Source organism: Anabrus simplex, chromosome 3 (genome assembly GCF_040414725.1).
Source record: "Anabrus simplex isolate iqAnaSimp1 chromosome 3, ASM4041472v1, whole genome shotgun sequence".
NCBI classification, from domain to species: domain Eukaryota; kingdom Metazoa; phylum Arthropoda; class Insecta; order Orthoptera; family Tettigoniidae; genus Anabrus; species Anabrus simplex.
In genome coordinates, this window is record NC_090267.1 from 426,670,070 (window position 1) to 426,692,712 (window position 22,643).

The 22,643-nt window shown below is 37.3% G+C and overlaps 1 protein-coding gene across 2 annotated transcripts in view; it reads left to right on the top strand.

Annotated features, from left to right (window-relative positions):
• Positions 1–22,643, top strand: part of LOC136866451 (NEDD8 ultimate buster 1) — a 121,111-nt gene that overhangs the window by 24,835 nt on the left and 73,633 nt on the right. For both annotated transcript variants that reach the window (XM_067143407.2, XM_067143408.2), the window contains exons 5-6: positions 9,175–9,332; positions 14,012–14,208. In XM_067143407.2, coding sequence (XP_066999508.1) covers positions 9,175–9,332; positions 14,012–14,208 — 355 coding nt within the window. The remainder of the gene's footprint in view (positions 1–9,174; positions 9,333–14,011; positions 14,209–22,643) is intronic.

Genomic DNA, 22,643 nt, shown 5'->3' on the forward strand with positions numbered 1-22,643 from the left:
TAGTCCTTGCCAATACTTGGTTCAAACACCACAAACGACGGCTGTATACGTGGACGAGACCTGGAGACACTGGAAGGTATCAAATAGACTTCATTATGATTAGGCAGAGATTCAGAAACCAGGTGTTGGATTGCAAAACTTTCCCAGGAGCAGACGTGGACTCTGACCACAACTTGTTGGTCATGAAATGCCATCTGAAGTTGAAGAAATTGAAGAAAGGAAAGAATGCAAAAAGGTGGGATCTAGACAAGTTGAAAGAAAAGAGTGTGAGGGATTGTTTCAAGGAACATGTTGCACAAGGACTAAATGAAAAGGCTGAAGGAAACACTATAGAGGAAGAGTGGAGAGTCGTGAAAAATGAAGTGCTGAAGAAATGTTAGGAAGGAAGAAAAGATCAACTAAGAATCAGTGGATAACTCAGGAGATACTAGACCTGATTGATGAACGACGAAAATACAAGAATGCTAGAAATGAAGAGGGCAGAAAAGAATACAGGCAATTAAAGAATGAAGTGGATAGAAAGTGCAAGGTAGCTAAGGAAGAATGGCTGAAGGAGAAGTGCAAAGGTGTCGAAGGCTGTATGGTCCTGGGAAAGGTAGAAGCTGCATACAGGAAAATCAAGGAAACCTTTGGAGAAAGGAAATCTAGGTGTATGAATATTAAGAGCTCAGATGGAAAGCCACTTCTAGGGAAAGAAGACAAAGCAGAAAGATGGCAGGAGCATATCCAACAGTTGTATGAAGGTAAAGATGTAGATAATTTGGTTCTGGAACATGAAGAGGCTGTTGATGCTGTTGAAATGGGAGACCCAATTTTGAGGTCAGAGTTTGACAGAGCTGTGAGTGACCTAAATAGGAACAAGGCACCTGGAATTGATGACATTCCCTCTGAATAACTGACTGCCTTAGGAGAAACCAGCAAGGCAAGGTTATTTCATTTAGTGTGCAAGATGTATGAGACAGGAGAAGTCCCATCCGATTTTCGGAAGAATGTTGTTATACCTATTCCCAAGAAAGCCAGTACTGACAGGTGTGAAAACTACCGCACCATTAGTTTAGTATCTCATGCGTGCAAAATTTTAACACACATTATTTACAGAAGAATGGAAAAACAAGTTGAAGCTGAGTTGGGAGAAGATCAATTTGGCTTCAGAAGAAATGTAGGAACACATGAAGCAATCCTGACTTTACGTCTGATCTTAGAGGATCGAATCAAGAAGGACAAGCCCACGTACATGGCATTCATAGATCTAGAAAAGGCATTCGATAATGTTGATTGGACCAAGCTATTTATGATTCTGAGGATGATAGGGATCAGATACCGAGAACGAAGAATTATCTACAATCTGTATAAAAATCAGTCTGCAGTAATAAGAATCGAGGGCTTTGAAAAAGAAGCAGCAATCCAGAAAGGAGTGAGGCAAGGCTGCAGTTTGTCCCCTCTCCTTTTCAATGTTTACATAGAACAGGCAGTAAAGGAAATCAAAGAGAAATTTGGAAAGGGAATCACAGTCCAAGGAGAGGAAATCAAAACCTTGAGATTTGCCGATGATATTGTTATTTTATCTGAGACTGCAGAAGATCTCGAGAAGTTGCTGAATGGTATGGATAAAGTCTTGGGTAAGGAGTACAAGATGAAAATAAATAAGTCCAAAACAAAAGTAATGGAGTGCAGTCGAACGAAGGCAGGTGATGCAGGAAATATTAGATTAGGAAATGAAGTCTTAAAGGAAGTAGATGAATATTGTTACTTGGGTAGTAAAATAACTAACGATGGCAGAAGTAAGGAGGACATAAAATGCAGACTAGCACAAGCAAGGAAGAGCTTTCTTAAGAAAAGAAATTTGCTCACTTCAAACATTGATATCGGAATTAGAAAGATGTTTTTGAAGACTTTCGTGTGGAGCATGGCATTGTATGGAAGTGAAACATGGATGATAACTAGCTCAAAAAGAAAGAGAATAGAAGCTTTTGAAATGTGGTGTTACAGAAGAATGCTGAAGGTGAAATGGATAGATCGAATCACGAATGAAGAGATACTGAATCGAATTGGTGAGAGGAGATCGATTTGGCTAAATTTGACGAGAAGAAGAGATAGAATGATAGGACACATCTTAAGACACCCAGGACTTGTTCAGTTGGTTTTTGAAAGAAGTGTAGGTGGTAAGAACGGTCGGGGTAGACCAAGGTATGAATATGACAAGCAGATTAGAGCAGATGTAGGATACAATAGTTATGTAGAAATGAAAAGGTTAGCACAGGATAGGGTGGCATGGAGAGCTGCATCAAACCAGTCTATGGACTGATGACTCAAACAACAACCGTCATCCCATTTGATGTCTATGATGAATCTAAGATTTTGTTGATGAAAGCGTTCCAGTTTCTTGATGTCCCGGTGATATAGGGTCCAGTTTTCACACCCATAGAGTAACGTAGAAATATCAACAGCTTGGTACACCATTATTTTCATGCAGATACAGTACGTAGATCTTTGTTCTGGAATACAGGATGTGAGAGACGTCCAAAGGTCACATGGGCAGCCTGTATTCTGTTTTTTCTGTTTTCCATGTCCTCAGAGGTACAGTGCGTTGAGAGAATACTCCCAGGGTACAAGAAGTGCTCCACCCTTTCCAAAAATGTGCCAGATATGGTGATATCAAAATCTGGGTGGGTGGTTCCAGGAGCAGGCTGAGTAAGTCTTCTGAATGTTGGCAGTCAGGCTAAAACGTTCATAAGCTCTGTTGAAGCAGTTGACAGATTGTTGAAGCTCTTCTGGGCCACACTCACTATATTATCACTAAACAGTGATAAAAACCCTGAGAGATAAAAACACAAAGACCGCCAAAAAAAAAACAGAGGACGATAAACACAGCTTGTAGCCTGTAGTGACTGAAAACAACACTGGGTAGAGGAACTCCTCTGTACACGCAAATAGCTGTCTACAATTGGCCAGTCGTTAATTCACATTTTCTCCACTAGTCTGCAGCCCTCAAACATCAAGTCGAAACATAAAATGTACAAACTGTAATGATGCTGTTTCTGTTTATAAATGCTACCGAACAATGACGTTCAATACCTAAATTCACTGAGAACTCAGGACCACATGGGTACATCACTTGTTTTACAGTAAAAATTAGTTTGGAATTAATCGGCACATTAATTAAAACGTCCTGAGTAATGTGTTGTATTTAACCTTGACCTTAAAAGAAGCTTTATTACAAATTTTTAAAAAAATGTTTTATGGTCCAGCTCTCAGTAAGTTATGTTTACTTAAATAATTTGTAGTACTTTTGAGATAAACATAATTCAGTTCCACTCAAAATAATTCTAAGAGCAATACATAAAAGGCTGCAAAAATAATTCAACTTGCAACTAGTCCGTTTGACTTAGCTAACCGCACTCTACTTTCATTTTACACTTTAGTGAGCAATTACGGCCTCAGAGTTTGAAATTTAAAAGCAAGTAACAAATACATAACAAAAAATTATGTATGGCCTGAAAATTATTCTAATCACTATCATTCAGAGGTTGCACTAGTTCAGAGTCAGAGGTTGAACCCCTTTTTCTTTCATCTTCATCTTCACAGGAGGCCACACCACCTAAATTTTTAACAGTGTTATCCATTTGATCTTCCAATAGACCATCCATCCCCCAGTACCAATTTCATGACATGCCATTCAAATCCTTCCCAGTCAGCTGGTGTTACAGATGAGACAATATCTCTCATCATCTGCCACACCTTTGTCATTGTCAGCTACAAGTCCCCTGTTATGTTCTGTTCCCTTATAGTTCTTAATTTTTGCCCAAGCTGACTCGATTGCATTAAGTTCACACATGTACAGAAGTAGCCGTAGAGTAGTGTGTACATGAAACCCTAACACCTCAGTGAAGCACTTTGAAATAAGTTTAAAAAGTTTAATTTTTTTCCATATGTTCAGAAAATGGAACATTGTTTTCTGTAGCCATTCCATCTTGTCTCATTTGACAGCATATTGAGAGGGTGGTTTATTTTCTTGAACACTGTTATAAGGGGCACTATCCATTATTAACAACATTTTTGTTGGGTAGGTTAGGAAGCAATCTTTCACTCAACCACTTCTTAAAATTGGCAGCATTCTTTTGCTCATGGTTAATCACCCCTGGTCATACCTGCTGTGTAAATTAACTGTGCTCCAGCAATAAATCCACTTTTGGATCCAGCATGGACAAGTATTAGCCTATTCGAAGAGCTTCTGTTGGTTGCGATTCCAGTAATGTTTTCACTCCACCAATATTTACCAAACATAAGATTATTATCCATCCAGTTCTCATATATGTAATCAATATTCCTAATTTGATCACAGAAAGTTCTGATGCTCCTTGAACACTTGGCTAACCAACTAACAATTTTTGGACATTCAGTTAATATCTTTCTGTTGCTATCACATCTCTTCCACTTGAATCCCTTGTTGTGCAACAATTTCCTCAAAGAGTCTACCTTGACAAGATGGAAAGTTTATTTTTTCCTGAATGGCAGTAAGACATTTTGGTGCTATAGGAACTACTCCCTGTACCAAATTAAAGTCCCTTATAATGTCTTTTATCACTCATCTTTCAAAATCATCACAATGAAATTTATACTCTTCAGATTTTGGTATTTTTTACCCGGAATACTCAGTGAAAATTCTCTGGCAGAAATTCTGTCTTTTTTAATAGTGATAATTTAAAAAATCAAATCTGTAGAATGCATTTTAGTTGGTTTCAATAATTACTTGAGTTTACCTCTTATGGCTTAACAATGTTACTTATTTGCCTAAATTCATTAATAATTGTTTTTCCCTTCTTGAAAACGGTAGACATTATGAAGGCAGAAAATGCATCCACCGAATCATAAAAATCTATGCACTTTCAATAGTTCTCTGAAAGTCACAAGAGAAAAACACAACAGTGAGTGATATAATGACTTAAAAAGAATGCAGATAAAAACAAGAAAGCCACTCAGACTGATATTTTCTGCTACCTAGTAGTATGGAGGTTGCTATAACAATGGAAGCTAGACTGAGTGGAGGGAAGAGTAGTCCTCTGCCCTCCGCTTCATCCTGCACTAGCAAAAATGTCTGTTTCCTACAGTAATGAAATGTGAAGTCAAACTGTTATCAGCGGAAGGAATTTCCCGATTCGAACCGTTGAAAAATTAGTACCGATACTTTGATCAGGCTGTTTGTGGTTGCCAGATGTTTATTTCTTGAATAACAATAATAATTTTGTGTGGCTATTTCTAGCCTGGTGCAGCCCTTGTAAGGCAGAACCCCCCCCCCAAAGACGGTTGGCAACACCTGCCAGATATAAGAAACTGCATGTCATTGTAGTGGAAGATAATGTGTGAGTTGCAGGGATGTTGTGGACAGTACAAGCACCCAGTCCCCAAACCAAGGGAATAAACCATTGAAGGTTAAAAATCTTTGACCAGACCGGGAACTGAACCCAGGGCCCTCTGAACCAAAGAGCACTACGCTGGTCATTATGCATAGGAGCCAGACATTCATTGAATAAGTTTGATATACTTGCACATTGGAAAGAATTAACACTGGAACAAGGTACACAGATTTTGTCGTTTTGACTACTGTTGTTGGTATGCTCTAGTGTCAACACTATATTAAAATCTACAGAAACATGAACATGTCATATTTTCTGTGCACATTAATTATAAAGTATGGTTACAGAATTGTTTTATTGACATGGTACACAGTACTTCAGCGTTTGCACTTTTTCCATTGGTTAGTACTTACGTTTTTTTTTGAGATAACATTTACCAATACTCTTGTTTCAGAATGAAATTAGACACAGTCAAGCATCCTGTTTAAAAATAAGGATAAAAATGATCCATCTGGATCCAGTTACATTTGTTTCTATTTTGGGTAAAGTAATTGAGGCAGTTGTGAAAAACCAGATGTATTTGTACTTTGATAAAAATATTTTTTTCAGTTTCTCACAATTTGGTTTTATGTCAGGCAAATCTACTATTCAAGCAGTAGAAAACCTAGTAAATGAAATATCAGTTGCTTTTGAAAAAAAAAAATATATAATTTGTATTGCCCTGGTAGACCTAAGTAAAGCATTCGATAGTATTCCGCATAATATTAAAATTGATGAACTGAAATTATATGGTCTGGATGGTGCAGAACTTGCTTTCTTTGAATCGTATCTGAAGAATACAATACAGATGGTAGTTGTTGACGACAGAAAGTCTCTAGGATTGTAAATCTATTTGGATAATACCAGATAAGCAGAATTGTGGCATGATCGAATAATACATTAATTAATATTAATGGCGTGTGGCCTCCAAAGAGGCCTGGTGCAGGTGTTTCAAGCTGACACCGTATAGGCGACCTGTGCATCTGTGAAGATGGGGCCCTACCTATGATGAATAAATTCTAATGCTGAAGACGGCACACACACCCAGTCCCCAAGCCATTGGAATTAATCAATGATAGTTAAAATCCCCGACCCGGCCAGGAATCAAACCCAGGGCCCTTTGGATCAAAGGCCAGCACGCTAACCATTTAGCCATGAGTCAGACGAATAATACAATAATACATTAAATGAAAATGACTTGTGCAGCAGTTTATTAATATGGTCTTATTTTGTCCAGTTCTAATGTGTACTAGTCTAAAAAGCAAAATCTGTAAGAACTCCTCTGAAAAGAAAAGTATTGAGTAAGTTCTGGAACTTTTGAAAATCACACTACAAAGAAAATAAGTTAGAAGACGGATCCCTCTTTTCTAGAATACGGGTATAGTGATGTGTATATCAAACAAAGGCAGAAATGTATAACATTAAATTGAGTTAGGGTAAGCATGTGTGGTTTTTTCCTTAATTCCACGTTGGGCTGGAAAACCGACTTCATTATGAATATCTTGTTTTATTTCATCTTAACTTTTATGTTTAAAAAAATGAATAATGTTATTGGCTTTATATCCCACTAACTACTTTTATGGTTTTCGGAGATGCTAAGGTGTCGGAATTTAGTCCCACAGGAGTTCCTTTGCGTGCCGACATGAGACTGACGTATTTGAGAACATTCAAATACCACCGGACTGGGATAGGATCGAACCTGTCAAGTTGGGGTCGGAAGGCCATCTGAGCCACTCAGCCTGGCTTAAAAAAAAAAAAAGGAAAATAGGGCAGCGATATTTGCTTTTTAATGACTAACATTACATGCCGAAGACTATACTTGTGTGCAGACCCAATAATTTGGGGGAACAGAATGGTTTATGAATGTTACTGGTCTAAGACAGTTGAACTATTTGCTGATCATATTGTGGTGTAGGGAGCAAACTCTAAGGAAGCACAAGAACTGGGCATACTGTATTACAAAATTGTGAACTGGGATATGCAATTCAGTGTGGAGAAGAGCAAGACAGTGGTGATAACAAGAGGTGACATAGTAGGGAAAGGAATCATAAATATTGGAAATCAGAACCTTGAAATATTGGAGATCTTCAAATACCTAGAAAGCAAATGAATGCAAACTGCAAGGCTCAATATAAAGATTAACAAAAGGAAGCAACAGGCAAATGCACTCTACTGGAATGTACGGAATCTAATTTGCAAGACGGAGGTACCAAGGAAGTGTAAGGAAGATGAAGGTTACTGTATACCCGTATTGACATATGCAGTGGAGAGCTGGGCAATGACAAGAAGAGGGAAGAGTTATATTCAAGCCAAAAAGATGAAATTCCTTAGAAATGTGACAGAAAAGACAAGGAAAGACAGAGTGAGAAGTGATGTCACTAAGGAAATTGGAGTAGAATAACAAAATTGAGAAGTATAGACTTAGATGATTTGGACATGTAAAGAGAATGGAGGAGGAAAAGATACTGAAACAGATGATGGAGGCGAAGTTTTAGGGAAGGAAAGTAAGACAAAGACCCAGAGTAAAATCGATGGATAGAACCAGTATCAGAAGAAGGAACCTTGAATAGGACAGAATTACAGAAGAAGAATGATAAAAGAAGAGAGAAAGGTGAAATACCATAGATGCCCCAACCCAGCTGTAGCTGGTTAAGGCAAAATACTAATGATGATGAATACAGCATTATTAAAACATGCACCTTAGCTGTTATAAATCTTTGAGCCGTAAACAGTAGCTGATGGTTTGTATATTTGTGGGGTAGTGATTTTCTGTTGCATGTATAGTATATATTATGTGAGCAATTTTTTTTTGTTGAAGCTAACAAAGCCAGGAATAAAGGCTAAATTATACTATAAGAAAATGCTCACTACACTTAGACAATTTGTGGCTTCAAATAACAAATTACCAAACATTACAAGGTTGGTATTGTACAGTAAACAGATAAACTGTTCTTGTGAAATGTAAATTTAAGAGGTTCATTTTTTTTCCTATTTTTGCTACTACAACAAAGATAATAATTGTATTAATTTAGAAGAAGATTCATAAATCCTTATATTTGTTATGTTATTTTTATGTAATTAATTGGCTGACAATTGTAAAGCATATCCAGGTTTTTCAGCTGTACTGTAAGATTACTGCATTTGGGCACTGTATGATCTTCATTTTATCCACCGTTGCTTCTTGCTATTTGCTATGTTTGTGGTAACCCATGACAGCACATTAAGGATTCATAGGTAGTTCATATGGTGTTTCTTTAACACAACTGACAGTTTACCGGGCGAGTTGGCCGTGCGTGTAGAGGCGCGCGGCTGTGAGCTTGCATCCGGGAGATAGTAGGTTCAAATCCCACTATCGGCAGCCCTGAAAATGGTTTTCCGTGGTTTCCCATTTTCACACCAGGCAAATGCTGGGGCTGTACCGTAACTAAGGCCACGGCCGCTTCCTTCCAACTCCTAAGCCTTTCCTATCCCATTGTCGCCATAAGACCTATCTGTGTCGGTGCGACGTAAAGACCCTAGCAAAAAAAAAAACTGACAGTTGACTCTGTTATGCAAGCTGGAGTACTTGTGCTTATCATTTAATAGATTTAGTAATATGTCAAATTAGAAATGAATGTGTTAGAATCCCAAAGATGTAGAGCATTTTTATGTCAAACCTTTGATTTCAGAATAACTGGAATAGTTGCTACACTAAGTACACTATTTCCCTGTTTTATTATAGTTTGTATATTTTAATTATGACTTCATTTTATCTAATATTATCTATTTCTTTCAATGTTAGATAGAAGATCAGTCAGGTCATAGTTTAAACCTACCTCCAGAAGAGAGACAACACCTGCTGGTGGCCATGTCGTTGCACGAGAAAGGACGAACAGCCATGAAGAAGGAAGATTACGCCTTGGCACTCATCTTGCTATTAGAAGCTGATAAAGAGTTCAGGTTGTTTTATATGACTTTTCTATCTTTTCTTTGGAGTATTTTCTTATATGCATTTTAAATCTTCGGAGTTATTTTTCAAATACATTTGTACCCCCTTAGTCCCATTTTTTGATACAGTGTCGGGGATGAGATATAGTGAAATTATGTGACGTTTTCACAGTCAGATGCCCTTTCAATACCAACCTCAGTTGAGTAGCTAATGAAGATGAAATGAATGATGGTGAATAAAATTAGGTATGGAGTTGGAAGGAATCGGCTGTGGTCTATGAAAAGGAACTGTCCCAGGATTTGCGTGGAAGTGAAAATGGGAAACTACAGAAAGCCATTCTCATGACAGCTGACAGTGGGGTTCGAACTGACTTGTCTCCTGAATGCAGAGCTTGGCTTCATAGCACGTTGATACACGCAACCACTCTGCATGGTCTGAGTTAGTCTTCAAATATTCTGGTGAAACATTGACTCATCTATCTATTTGTTAAATTCACACACTTTACTAACAAGCCAAGAAGTAATATCACATAAGATTCCTGAAAATATATATTTATTTTTTTTCTTTTGTTCATTAATTCAATGGGGTGGGGAGGGGGGCTATGACTAGCTCAGTGACTTGCAACACAGAAGACTGAAGTTCAAATCCTAGTTGATTTTGGGTTGAGATTTTACCGTATTTACATGAATAATCCCCGCACCCTAATTTTAGGAAGGATCGTTTTGAAAAATATTAAATGAACTAAAATTCCTTCCATCAAAGGAGTAAGGTAGGCATAAACAAACATTTCATATCACTCCACAAGGTCCACGCGTCTTTACGCAAATATGAACTTGTAAAATTACGGATATAGCTGCTTTGCCTGAACATATTTGAGATCATAAAAATACATTATCATGGCTGTAAAATATATTTGCCATGAAAATTATCAAGTAGGTCTAGGTATTTCATTAATCTGAACTTGCAATAGGCTTTATTCCCTGTCAATCGGAAGATTCGTTGTCTCTTGCATCACTACAATCCTCTCCTAAATTACTTTAAAATTCGTCACACTCCACATCTAAAACACTTTTCACATTGTGGTCCGTTTTTACTCGAATACTAACAAGACCTGTGGCGGATAATTCTTTTCGTGAAATGTAAACACTTAAAACAAACACACCGGCGAACACTGATGTTAGTTTTGCGATACAGTAAAACCTTGTTAATTCAAACTTTTTGGGACGCAAAAATCTGACTTCGAATTACATGATTTTGAATTAACTGCCAACTCATGCTACAGAAATGCCAACCCTTGTCGTGTCACAAAATATTTAAAACCCGTAACTGCATGCAACAGACATTGATTCACAGTTTAAACCTTTCAAATGCCATTGAAAAAAATCCAAAATTTATCCAACAAGATGCATTTACAGTATTCAAATAATGCACTTGGATAACTTGGTGGCAAACACAACCTCTCGCAATGAAAAAAGAAAAACATGATTCAAAGACGAGGACAAATTATGCTGGCTCCCCTGTCCAAGTGTTTTATTTTTTGGATTACTGCACTATTTGCCTTTTTAGATGCCTTGTACTTGCACGGAAAGTACCCAACGCTCTTAAAACATCGTGACTTATCGAGCTTTCCTGTGACGAGTGGAGGAAGTCTTTTGCTTCCGTCTGCATTGCAACACAGTACAGTGACCCCATCTCCTTTAAAAACGCCCGTTTTGGCTAGGCATAAAAAACAATGCAGTTTCATCGGCATTGACAGTATTGTTTGGTGCGTATAAACTGCCAGTGTTCGCGGATTCTGTTTATCCGCACACTGCCTGTTACGTGATATTGTGGTGTACCTTAAAATGCTGAATGCAAAAGAATTACGATTTCAGTTAGCAGCTATAAAACACACTGTCTATACACCGAAGTGAAAGAAAGTGCGGAAAGCTACCCCTGCACGTTCAGGAAGATGCATTCTATTGTGACATGGAGAAATTTTGAATTTAAATTACTCTGTAAAATACTATTTTTAAAAGATGTAAATGCAGTTTTAAATTAAAAGTCTGAATTGTTTCCTTTCATCTGTGGTTACACAAGGGATAACTGTACATCCAACTTCGAAAGCTTGCCAACCTTGACGCAAATAAAAACCGCATCCCGATTTTGTGCCTCCATTTTTTTTTAAACATATACAGGGATTATTCACGTAAATACGGTAATTTCAAAAATTACATGACATCAAGGACCAAAATAAGCATGGGTGGTTGCAGCTACCCCAGAAATAATTGGAATAAGTTGAAGAAAGTTTATTAATTCATTGTTGTAGTTTATAAATTATCTTTGTCATAATCAAGTTTGTGCAAATTAAGAACATTAAATTGGTTACAAAAGAGTAGCTTGAATTTTAGAAAAGTGAAATAATCACATATGATATTTGGAAAAGAACACAATGACTGGCTTTAAACTAGGCAAGTGCTTGGTCATGTAAATTCCTTATCCTACGCCATACATCCCCCTGTGGGTGGGGGTAGAATACATCCGTGGTACTCCCTTCCTGTCGTACAAGGCAGTTCAAAGGTGAACCCTGAGGGGCGATCATGGTGGGGATCCTAGCTGAGTCTGAAATTGCTGCAACTTACTTGTGCCAAACTCTTCACTTTCACCTTTGCTATCTAATTTCCTGTGGTCAATTTGTGTTTTTTTTCTGACCCCTATGGTATTAAGTTTGTAAGTCTTAGGGAGTCTTGTATATTCACGCCCTTCATGTTCCTCCCTTTTCTTTTACTGGTACATTCCATCTTTGAAGAATCAGAACTTTTCCTTTTTCCCATCTGATTAGTGTTACTGAATTGTACTTGCTCTTAAATCTATAATCACCACCATCACCTTACACACTACATTGAGGATGAGTTTGGAAATAGTAATAATAATATTAATGTGGTCTCAGCAATGTGTGTAGACACTTTTTTATTTGATGCCATTTAGGCTGCCTGCATATCAGTTTTGACATTCTGTTTCATTCTACAAAATGGCAGAGGGAATAGAACTGAATTGGGCAATCTCTTTCTGAATTTCAGTTAATCTTAGCAGGTGATCACTAAATGTGTTCTTGGAAGTCTACCATTGATCCACAGAGAAACTGGTAGTGGGTTGTTTTTTTTTTTTTTTTAACATCGCACCGATGTATATAGGTCTCTTGGCGACGATGGGATAGGAAAGGACTAGGAATGGGAAGAAAGCGGCCGACAGTGGGGTTCGAACCCACTATCTCCCAATTACTGGATATTGGCCGCACTTAAGCGACTGCAGCTATCGAGCTCAGTACTGGTAGTTTTTGGAAGAAACAAAGTAACAGTTGTAACCTTCATAGTGTCATGTATGGTAGGCTTACCCACCAAATAGTATTACGCAGGGTCTGATTTCTTACCAAAGACCATCAATTTGCCAAAACCATTCCAACTATGGTTCGTGGTGTAGGTTACTGTAGTCATGTCCTACTTTGTGAACAATGGGCAACTGCTGAATGGCCTGGTAAGTGGTCCTGAGAGTCGGGATGCCAGTTGCTATGGAATTGGAGTGGGCATCTAGGGCATTTTTTGAGTCATATCCTTCCTTGTACTCTGACGGCTAGGACTATACATCACCAGTGGTCCCTAACTTGTTAGAGGAAAGATCCTCGTTGGGACTATGTATAAGTAGGGTAGCATCCTGCTTCACAGAATATAACTAGTTCAGAACATTTTAAGCAAGCCTCAAACATATGGAAGTAACGGAGTCTCACTTCCATTTGGCAGGCGAAAGTCTCCTTGGAAACAGCTTGGGGAACAAAATGGCATTTAATGGAGAGCTATCAGAATTAATGGGGCTTATGAAAGAAAGAAGAATGGGCTGAGTCACCAAAGAGGATGCATCTGGATGTGCTTGGAGTTAATGATATTTGGGTAAGGGAAGATATCGAAGAGATAGCAGATTATAAAGTGTTCTTCACAGATGTTGAAAAGGGAAGGGCAGAGTTTGATGCAGGACTGTTCGTAAGGAATACTGTGCTGTTAGGCACGTAAATGAGCTAATGATATGGATAGATTTGGCAGTTGGAGGAATAAGGGTGAGAATTATTTCAGTGTATTTACCGTTTGAGAGGGCATATGAGGAGAAAGTTAGCAAAGTTTTATGAAGCACCGAGTGACATCGTAGTCGGGGTCAGTAGCAAGGATAGGGTAAGGCTAATGGGCGATTTCAATGCAAGAGTTGGAAATAGAACTGAAGGATATGAGAAGTGATTGGTAAATGTGGTAAAATTATGGAAACTAATAGGAATGGGAAGCATTTACTGGCCTTCTGTGCTAGAATGGGATTAGCAGTTATGAATACATTCTTTAAGCGTAAGACCTTCTTTCTCTGTCTGAGGAGTGCTCTTTCCGTATATGGTATAAATCACCTCGTGCCAGAAAAGTGAATTCTGTATTGAATAATCCAGGCTGTCTGAAACATACTCCTGTGTAGAAAGTCTTACTGGTATTACTCCTAGCATTAACCAAGAAGTTACTGCTGTCCAATAAAGAATTAAAGGCACATACATAAATCACCATTGATTTAACTTAGAAGTAGTATGTATGTATTTATTTATTTTTTCTGAATTTCTGACTCATGTCTGTTTCCTTTGCTTGGTGATTGTACTGAGAATTAACAGTGTTTTTATTATTTTCAGTGCGTGTAATTCCAAGCTGTTGTCCTCAGTGGACAACTATGCTGTACTCAACTTAGACATAGCATGGTGCTATCTGTGCCTGCGCAGTGTTACCCAGTTACCTGAAGCTGAAGAGAGGTTAAAGAAGTGTGAAGAAAGCTTTCATCGCAGCTATGGCCCCAATCTTGAGCGGCTGCTGGCTCTTAAGGGCACAACAGGTACATGAAACAGGTGTGACTCGCTTAGTGGAAGTACAACTCAACTTTCTTTTATTGTAGAATGTAATAATTAGTATAAAATAAATAGGATGAGGTTCATGCCAAAGTTTTTTTAACAATTACTATGTTCCTTCAGATTTTGTTTGTCTAGTGCAGTAGTACTTTTATATAAAGTCATCTGAAATTGGATTCCTCACCTTTGAAACTGAGAAATGTGGAAATGTATTGGAGAAGTTTTTTTTTAATCTGGCTGTTTTTAGATAATTCTAGCAGAACCAAAGAATGTCCCAGACATAACAGAGAACTTTACAGAGAAAAGTCTTATATCAGGACCAAAATAGTAATAGGCAATCCCAAGACCTCAAATACCTTTATGTATGAAAGGTACTACATCTGTTCTGGTCTCCGTAACATAATCGTATACAATAATATTCAAATACTAGATTTGTGTTAAGAAGGAGAGTTTCGATTCCTACCTGAAAACCCAGTGACTATACAGTGCCATACAGGAAGTGCCAAAAACCTGTTTAGCAATACAATCGAAATTTTTTTAAAAATCTAACCCTGGACATAATGTAGACGTTTTACAAGTACGAACATTTGACGAAATTCATTCTGTCTTCAAGTAGAGCAGTCGAAATGTGCTCTGTCTCCTTCCAATTGTTGTGGCCACTCTCTACTTTGTGATTTCCAAGGATTCTCTAAACACTACCACCCGAATGCGATGCTAAGATGGTCCCTTATATAAGTTCACCACCGATCGCTTTTCTAGAACAGTACTTGCTCTAATTATCGCAATGACGGAACGTTAGCATCAAGATCCATAGGTATGCTGCAGCTGTCCTTGCATGAGATACAGTTTCTTGAAAAACGATTTATTGAGGATTTAGCATTGATGGGACTGAAATTTCTGGACAGTTGATCCGGGAAATTGTTTTGTTGAGGAACAGATAATGCAGCATTTTTACAATGTGATTTAATTAAGATATTCTCTGGTCCACATAATCTGAACGAATAATCCAGTAAAATGTAGTTTCCAGGAACGGATAATTGAGGTTCCACTGTAATGGAGGATATATTTGTGAAACAATTATGAAAAACTGTACGTGTAGAAGTTTTTCGAGGTGTCTTATTTTCAAATAATGACAATGTAATGTGAGATGTGTTAAAGCCAGAGGAAAGTTATTATTTCAGTGCAATCAACAGGGGAGCTTTGAAATATCCAGCATATTTTATTGTTAACATTTTAATCACGCAATTTAAATTATTCAGTGTACTTATAAATGATCATTTTGAATCAGTATTTTGACAAATGATTCTCATATAAACATACTGATTTTGTTAGTCAACAATGTTCTGGAAAATGAAAACATCTTGTTTGAAACATGCAGTGATTGTAGAAGTACTGTAGTTTTAAAAATGCTCTTGACAAATGTATACATACCTTTAGTAATGCTGTATATTACTGAATAACTATAGAAATGTTATCACAGACAAACTACCGAACGAGTTGGCCGTACGGTTAGGGTCATGTGGCTGTGAGCTTGCATTTGGGAAGTAGTGGATTCAAACCTCACTGTCAGCAGCACTGAAGATGGTTTTCCATGGTTTCCCATTTTATCATAAGGATAATGCTATGGCTTACTTGTCATGTTTCGAGATCCGATACTACGTGAAAGTGTATGTTTAATTTCATTCTAAAAAGAATATAATACCTTATTTCTCCGAATCCAAGACGATCCCCACTTTTTGCTTTAAAAAATTTATATCAAGTTTAGAAAGTCCTTTGTAAAATTGTATGAATGCCTTTGTTGTACACTACGCATTTTTAGACGCCGAACATTAACTTTCCTTATGCCGTACCTTTTTTGCAGCTGCACAATTATTCTTTATTTCCACAGGTTTAATGACCGTTAACTTATAGTTGGCCTCATAATACCGAAGAGAACCCGTTGAAACTTTGTCGGCAATACCTATTCCATGCGTCTCTCCTGTATGCAGGAAAATTCATTCGTCACTTCATCCCCTTAAGATTGACCAGACTGTATTACCTCTCAACTTAAAAATAAGACTGGTTCAAACACTGATACTTCCAATTTTCAACTGTTGTGATGTTGTGTTGCTGGATGCTACCAGTAAACAAAATAAGAAACTGCAGAGAGCTTTAAACTCCTGCATTAGATTTATGTTTTCATTGAATTTTTCCTCGCATGTATCCCCTTTTTATGCACAACTTTCTTGGTTAAGAGTAGAGCAGCAGAGAAATCAGCACGTATCAACCCTTATCTATCAACTCTTGACTGAAAATATACCTGAATATCTCTCCAGTAACTTCCGTTATCTATCTTCCTTTCATGACCTTGACACGCGTTCTGGGTCAACAATTGCAATACCTCCACATCATACATCTGCTTTCAGTAATTCTTTCCTTGCGTCGGGTGCTAGAATATGGAATGCTTTACCCCCTGAAATTAGAAACTGTTCCTCATTAATTACCTTCAAAAGACAGTCTAAAGATTTCCTCTTGAATACGTAGGCTATATTATGTAGTTACGTGTGAATGTGTGAGTGAATGTCTTGAGTAAATAGTTTCCAAAAGCTTGCATAAATTATTGTTATATTATATGAATTCTACATAGAGAAGTTAATATTGAATTAATTTTGTTCGATTTTAGACTTAGGATGTAGATATATTAGTTTTAGTCTATATTAAGTTATATTATTATATTATATACAGTGTGTTAAGTTTGAATATTAAGTTTGTATTCATTATCAAGCCGCATAATGTGGTTAAGTGTAAGAGAGGGCCAAGAGCCCTAACTTTGCCACAAATAAAGACATCAATAAATAATTAATAAATAATACGACGATCCACGGAAAATATTCTTGCTGTCTATAAAACGGTTACTTTTCCTCAGCGTCAGATTTAACCGGCTACCTCTACATGCACATCTCGCTTGCCAGGTTCGGCCAGCTTCAGCGGCTAACGATGTTAGGCCTAATCGCGGACGTTGAAAGTCAACGAACGAGTTTATTGCGCCGTGGTATGCCCATTCCGCCCTTGCGTTTTTCGTGCACATACCTCACAGTTTCATCTTCGACTTCTTTAAAGCGTCCTTGTTGTAGATCACTGAATGCATTTCTTGTACAATACGCATTTTTTAGATATCTTTGTCTTCAAGCTAACGCCGAATTTTGGCTTTAGTTAGGCCTATGCTGTATTTTCTTGCGGCTGTATAATTATTCTACATTTCCAAGTGTTCAATAACCATTAACTTAAAGTTGGCATCATAATATCGATGAGAACCTGTTGAAAATTTGCTGGCGATACCTATTCCACATATCTTCAGAGTACGACTATCCATCATGAAAATATTCCTGCTGTCTATAAAACCTTATTTTACTAAGCATCAGGTACAGTAGACACGTTATAACTCTACCACTGAGTAGACAGTTTTTCTAAGCATTCAAAGGCTTGTATAGTTTGATGCCATTCTGCAGATTTGAGAAACGGTTTTGTAGAGGCTAGTAGAACGTATTCTCTCTTCACTATTTCTCGAGATCCGGTGACGTAACACAGAGGCACTGTATAACCAATTGCCGCGGCTAGCGATGTGTAATAAAGAGGCGGTCGTTTATTGTCAACGAGTTTTGTGTCTGCGCGGGGGTGGGGCAGTGGGATAAAAAGAAGCAGCGTGGTTGCCGCGGTAGTTGCCAGTGGTGTTCATTACTGTTAGGCTGCAAATGCAAGACAACCCTTGATTTTTTGCATGCGATTCTGAGAAAAAAAAAATTTGGATTCTGAGAAATACGGTATCACTTCCGAGGCTTCTGTGGCAAACATTTCAGTATATGTATCATGAAAACATATTTGAAACTAATGTAGAGAAATTATAACCTCCTCGCTAAAAATTTACATGGGAATAGCCTTTCTGAAATTGCACTAGACGCGAGAAAGTATGAACTAGCCTCTGAAATCAATGATGGATTAAATGTTAAGAGTAGAATGTCACATTAGAACTTTAAAATATGGACGGCTTGATCACTCCATTGCAACTGTTATATAAATAATATTGACTATGATTAATCCTAAAATAGCATCCACTCAGAGCTCTGACTTGGAGATAGAATTAATGGCTGATGATGCCTGCAATGCCAGGCAAAACATGTACCAAACTCAAACTTAATGTAATGACTTTGTTATAGTCATAAAGACTTAACCAGTACTGAACATGTGGTTTCAATAAATTAATGTTTAACATTTAATAACAGTACTGCGCTGCCGATCTAACAGTCCAAAGTTCCAGAGCTGGAATAACCAGGCCGCAGACAGTTGTGATCCACGAACCCTCTTAGTCTTTTTCGGGGGTGAAGGTGGGGGGGAGGGGGTTGAATAGGGGAGAGTCCCAGGGCAGAAACTATGCCCTTTTACTAATCTGTTTCCTAGGAGTACCCAATGAGTTGGAAAATCTCAATTCACCACACTGGCGGCGGAAAAATCTGACTTGGAGGTGATTTTTTCCTCCAAGCCAGGGGAGAAACTCCCTCTCCACTGCTATTTTGAATAAAATGAATGTAGAATTTAATAAAAGCGAAGAGGAAGAAGCTCTTTTTAAGAAATGGCTCTTTTCAGGGTTGAATTTTGAATTATTTAGTGAATTGTGGTGCTATAATTTGGAATATGCCTAAATTGTAATTCTAGACCAGGTCATACTACTACTACTACTACTACTACTACTACTACTACTACTACTACTACCACGACTACTACTACTACCACTACTACTACTACTACTAAGTGAGCCTCGCCTTAAGAGTGCACACTGCTTATTTAAAACAGCGCGTCAGAGTAGGGATCGAATAGGTGGAATACTATGATGAACCAGTGAGTTACGTACCAGCACTATGGTATCAGAAAATGACATGAGAGGAATGACATGCTAAAGAAAGTTTTCTAACTCCCCAGCTATTTCCTGCCAATATTCAGTCAGGCCGTTCTACTCGGTACACATCAGTAATCCCATCTATCCGAGTTAAGCGGCAGCATAAGAGACAAAGAACATCACCACAAACAATTGTCAATATAATGTTATTGTTGATAAATGTTACGTGCTTTCAGTATTTCTTCCGACTCTGAAATACCACTCTTATCGTAGTCGGTACGGTAAAATTGAATAAAACGTAAATGGTTGGAAATTGTATTCTCTATAACTTTTGTTATGTAGTACTTTTCGATAGGACCAATAACATAGGTATTTAAAAATTAAATTTTAGGCGCCTTCCCCTAAACTACTATTTCATACAGGGCAAATAAAATTGTTTATAATTTAGACTGTAGTTTCTTATTCCCTGACTCTATATACTGAATTTCATTAAATTCTGTTAACCTATTTTCTCGTGGCTCGGCGTTGATATGGACTTGGCAAAAAAATACAAATTCATGCATATCTGTGTTATCAAACAATGTATGACATAAATGATTGGAAATTTAATTCTATATAACTTCAGTTATGTAGTATTTATCAATAGGGCCACTAGTAATATAAATATTTGAGAATTAAATTTTAGGCCTTCCCCTAAACTACCATTTCACTCAGCGTGAGTAAAATGATTTATAGCCTAGATTGTAGTAGCTCATCTCCGAATTCACGTACCGATTTTCATTAAATTCTCTTCTGTTGTTTTCTCGTGATGCGTGTACATACAGACAGGCAGGTAGAAATTACGGAAAAGTAAAAAGTGCATTTCCTTGTTACTATGGACATGACCGATACAGAAATACCATTCTTTTTAAATTCAAAGCAATAAACAGACAAAACTCTTATTTTATAGATATCACTATTCTCCCATACCAATGTCAAGGGTCACCTAACCACAAGCAAAGAGTATACCTGAGTGAAAATCAATAAATCAATCAATATCAGTCAATACTGATCTGCATTTAGGGCAGTTGCCCAGGTGGCAGATTCCCTATCTGTTGTTTTCCTAGTCTTTTCTTAAATGTTTTCAAAGAAATTGGAAATTTATTGAACATCTCCCTTGGTAAGTTATTCCAATCCCTAACTCCCCTTTCTATAAATGAATATTTGCCCCAATTTGTCATCTTGAATTCCAATTTTATCTTCTTATTGTGATCTTTCCTACTTTTAAAGACGCCACTCAAACTTATTCATCTACTAATGTCATTCCACGCCATCTCTCCGCTGACAGCTCGGAACATACCACTTACAAGAAACTATTCTCATTTTGGTTCCGTATTGAAGTTGACGTATATCTCAAATATTATTATAATGTTTATAGATCCACCTGTTCAATACAATACAATATAATCCACTATTTCATGTGGTTAAAATTTATACATAATACATAAAAGTCATAGGTACATGTTTCACCCTTTTTTTTACGGGCATCATCAGCCTATATCAATCTTAAACATTAATGGATGGAATCTTTCTAATCTTATGAACTATAGAGTAAAATGTTGGACAATGATTTCATAAAATATTATACTATAACATATAAAATAAGGATATTGCACAGAAAGTATGTTAAAAATACTGTGAATTAACAGTTTTTTGAAGATTAAAACAGGGTTAATCATGAATTTGAGCGTTTAAAACCAAAATGGAACCTCTTCTTATACATCAAGACTGTGACGGCCTTGAGTATAAGCACAATCATCCAAGGGGGATGTTTGTTCCATTCCCATAGCATGAGTTCAAGATAGTAAAATCACTGTCAGTTATTTAAAACAGAAGTGTGAACGTATCAAATATGTTAAAATATGTACGGTTGACTTATCTGAAAGTCGTAGAAAAGAAAATGGGACTTCTTGTGGAGACGTTGGTAATGATAAAATTTTACTCTATAGTTTATAAGATTAGAAAGATTCCATCCATTAATTTTTAAGATTGATATAGGCTGATGATGCCCATAAAAAAAGGGTGAAACATGTACCTATGACTTTTATGTATTATGTATAAATTTTAACCACATGAAATAGTGGATTATATTGTATTGTATTGTATTGAATAGGGGGATCTATAAATATAATAATATTTGAGATATATATATATACCACTTAGTCGAGCAGCTCGTCTTCTTTCTCCCAATTCTTCCCAGCCCAAACTTTGCAACATTTTTGTAAAGCTACTCTTTTGTCGGAAATCACCCAGAACAAATCGAGCTGCTTTTCTTTGGATTTTTTCCAGTTCTTGAATCAGGTAATCCTGGTGAGGGTCCCATACACTGGAACCATACTCTAGTTGGGGTCTTACCAGAGACTTATATGCCCTCTCCTTTACATCCTTACTACAACCCCTAAACACCCTCATAGCCATGTGCAGAGATCTGTACCCTTTATTTACAATCCCATTTACGTGATTACCCCAATGAAGATCTTTCGTTATATTAACACCTAGATACTTACAATGATCCCCAAAAGGAACTTTCACCCCATCAACGCAGTAATTAAAACTGAGAGGACTTTTCCTATTTGTGAAACTCGCAACCTGACTTCTGACCCCGTTTATCAATATACCGTTGCCTGCTGTCCATCTCACAACATTATCGAGGTCACGTTGCAGTTGCTCACAATCTTGTAACTTATTTATTACTCTGCAAAAAGCCTTACCTCTGATTCCACTTCTTTACTCGTATCATTTATATATATAAGAAAACAAAGGTCCAATAATACTGCCCTGAGGAATTCCCCTCTTAATCATTACAGGGTCAGATAAAGCTTCGCCTACTCTAATTCTCTGAGATCTATTTTCTAGAAATATAGCCACCCATTCAGTCACTCTTTTGTCTAGTCCAGTTGCACTCATTTTTTCCAGTAGTCTCCAATGATCCACCCTATCAAATGCTTTAGACAGGTCAATTGCAATACAGTCCATTTGATCTCCTGAATCCAAGATATCTGCTATATCTTGCTGGAATCCTACAAGTTGAGCTTCAGTGGAATAACCTTTCCTAAATTTCCTGTAATTTTCAGCTTTATGTCTATCACCCTTTCCTTTATATACAGGGGCTACTATAGCAACTCGCCATTCATTTGGTACAGCTCCTTCAAGCAAACAATAATCAAATTAAGTACTTCAGATATGGTACTATATCCCAACCCATTGTCTTTAGTATATCCCCAGAAATCTTATCAATTCCAGCCGCTTTTCTAGTTTTAACGTCATTATTTAGAAATTATCAGCAAATTATCCGCACTGCCATACAGTTTGTATCTGCCAAGACACTAACTTTGCGGATATCCGTGCAGGGTTCTATTCATAACACTATCCTCCACCACAATAATACACAGTTACCTACACATAGCAGATGCCGCCCACCCTCATTGGAGGGTCTGCCTTACAAGGTCTGCACCCGGCTAGAAATAGCCACATGAAATTATTATTATTATTATTATTATTATTATTATTATT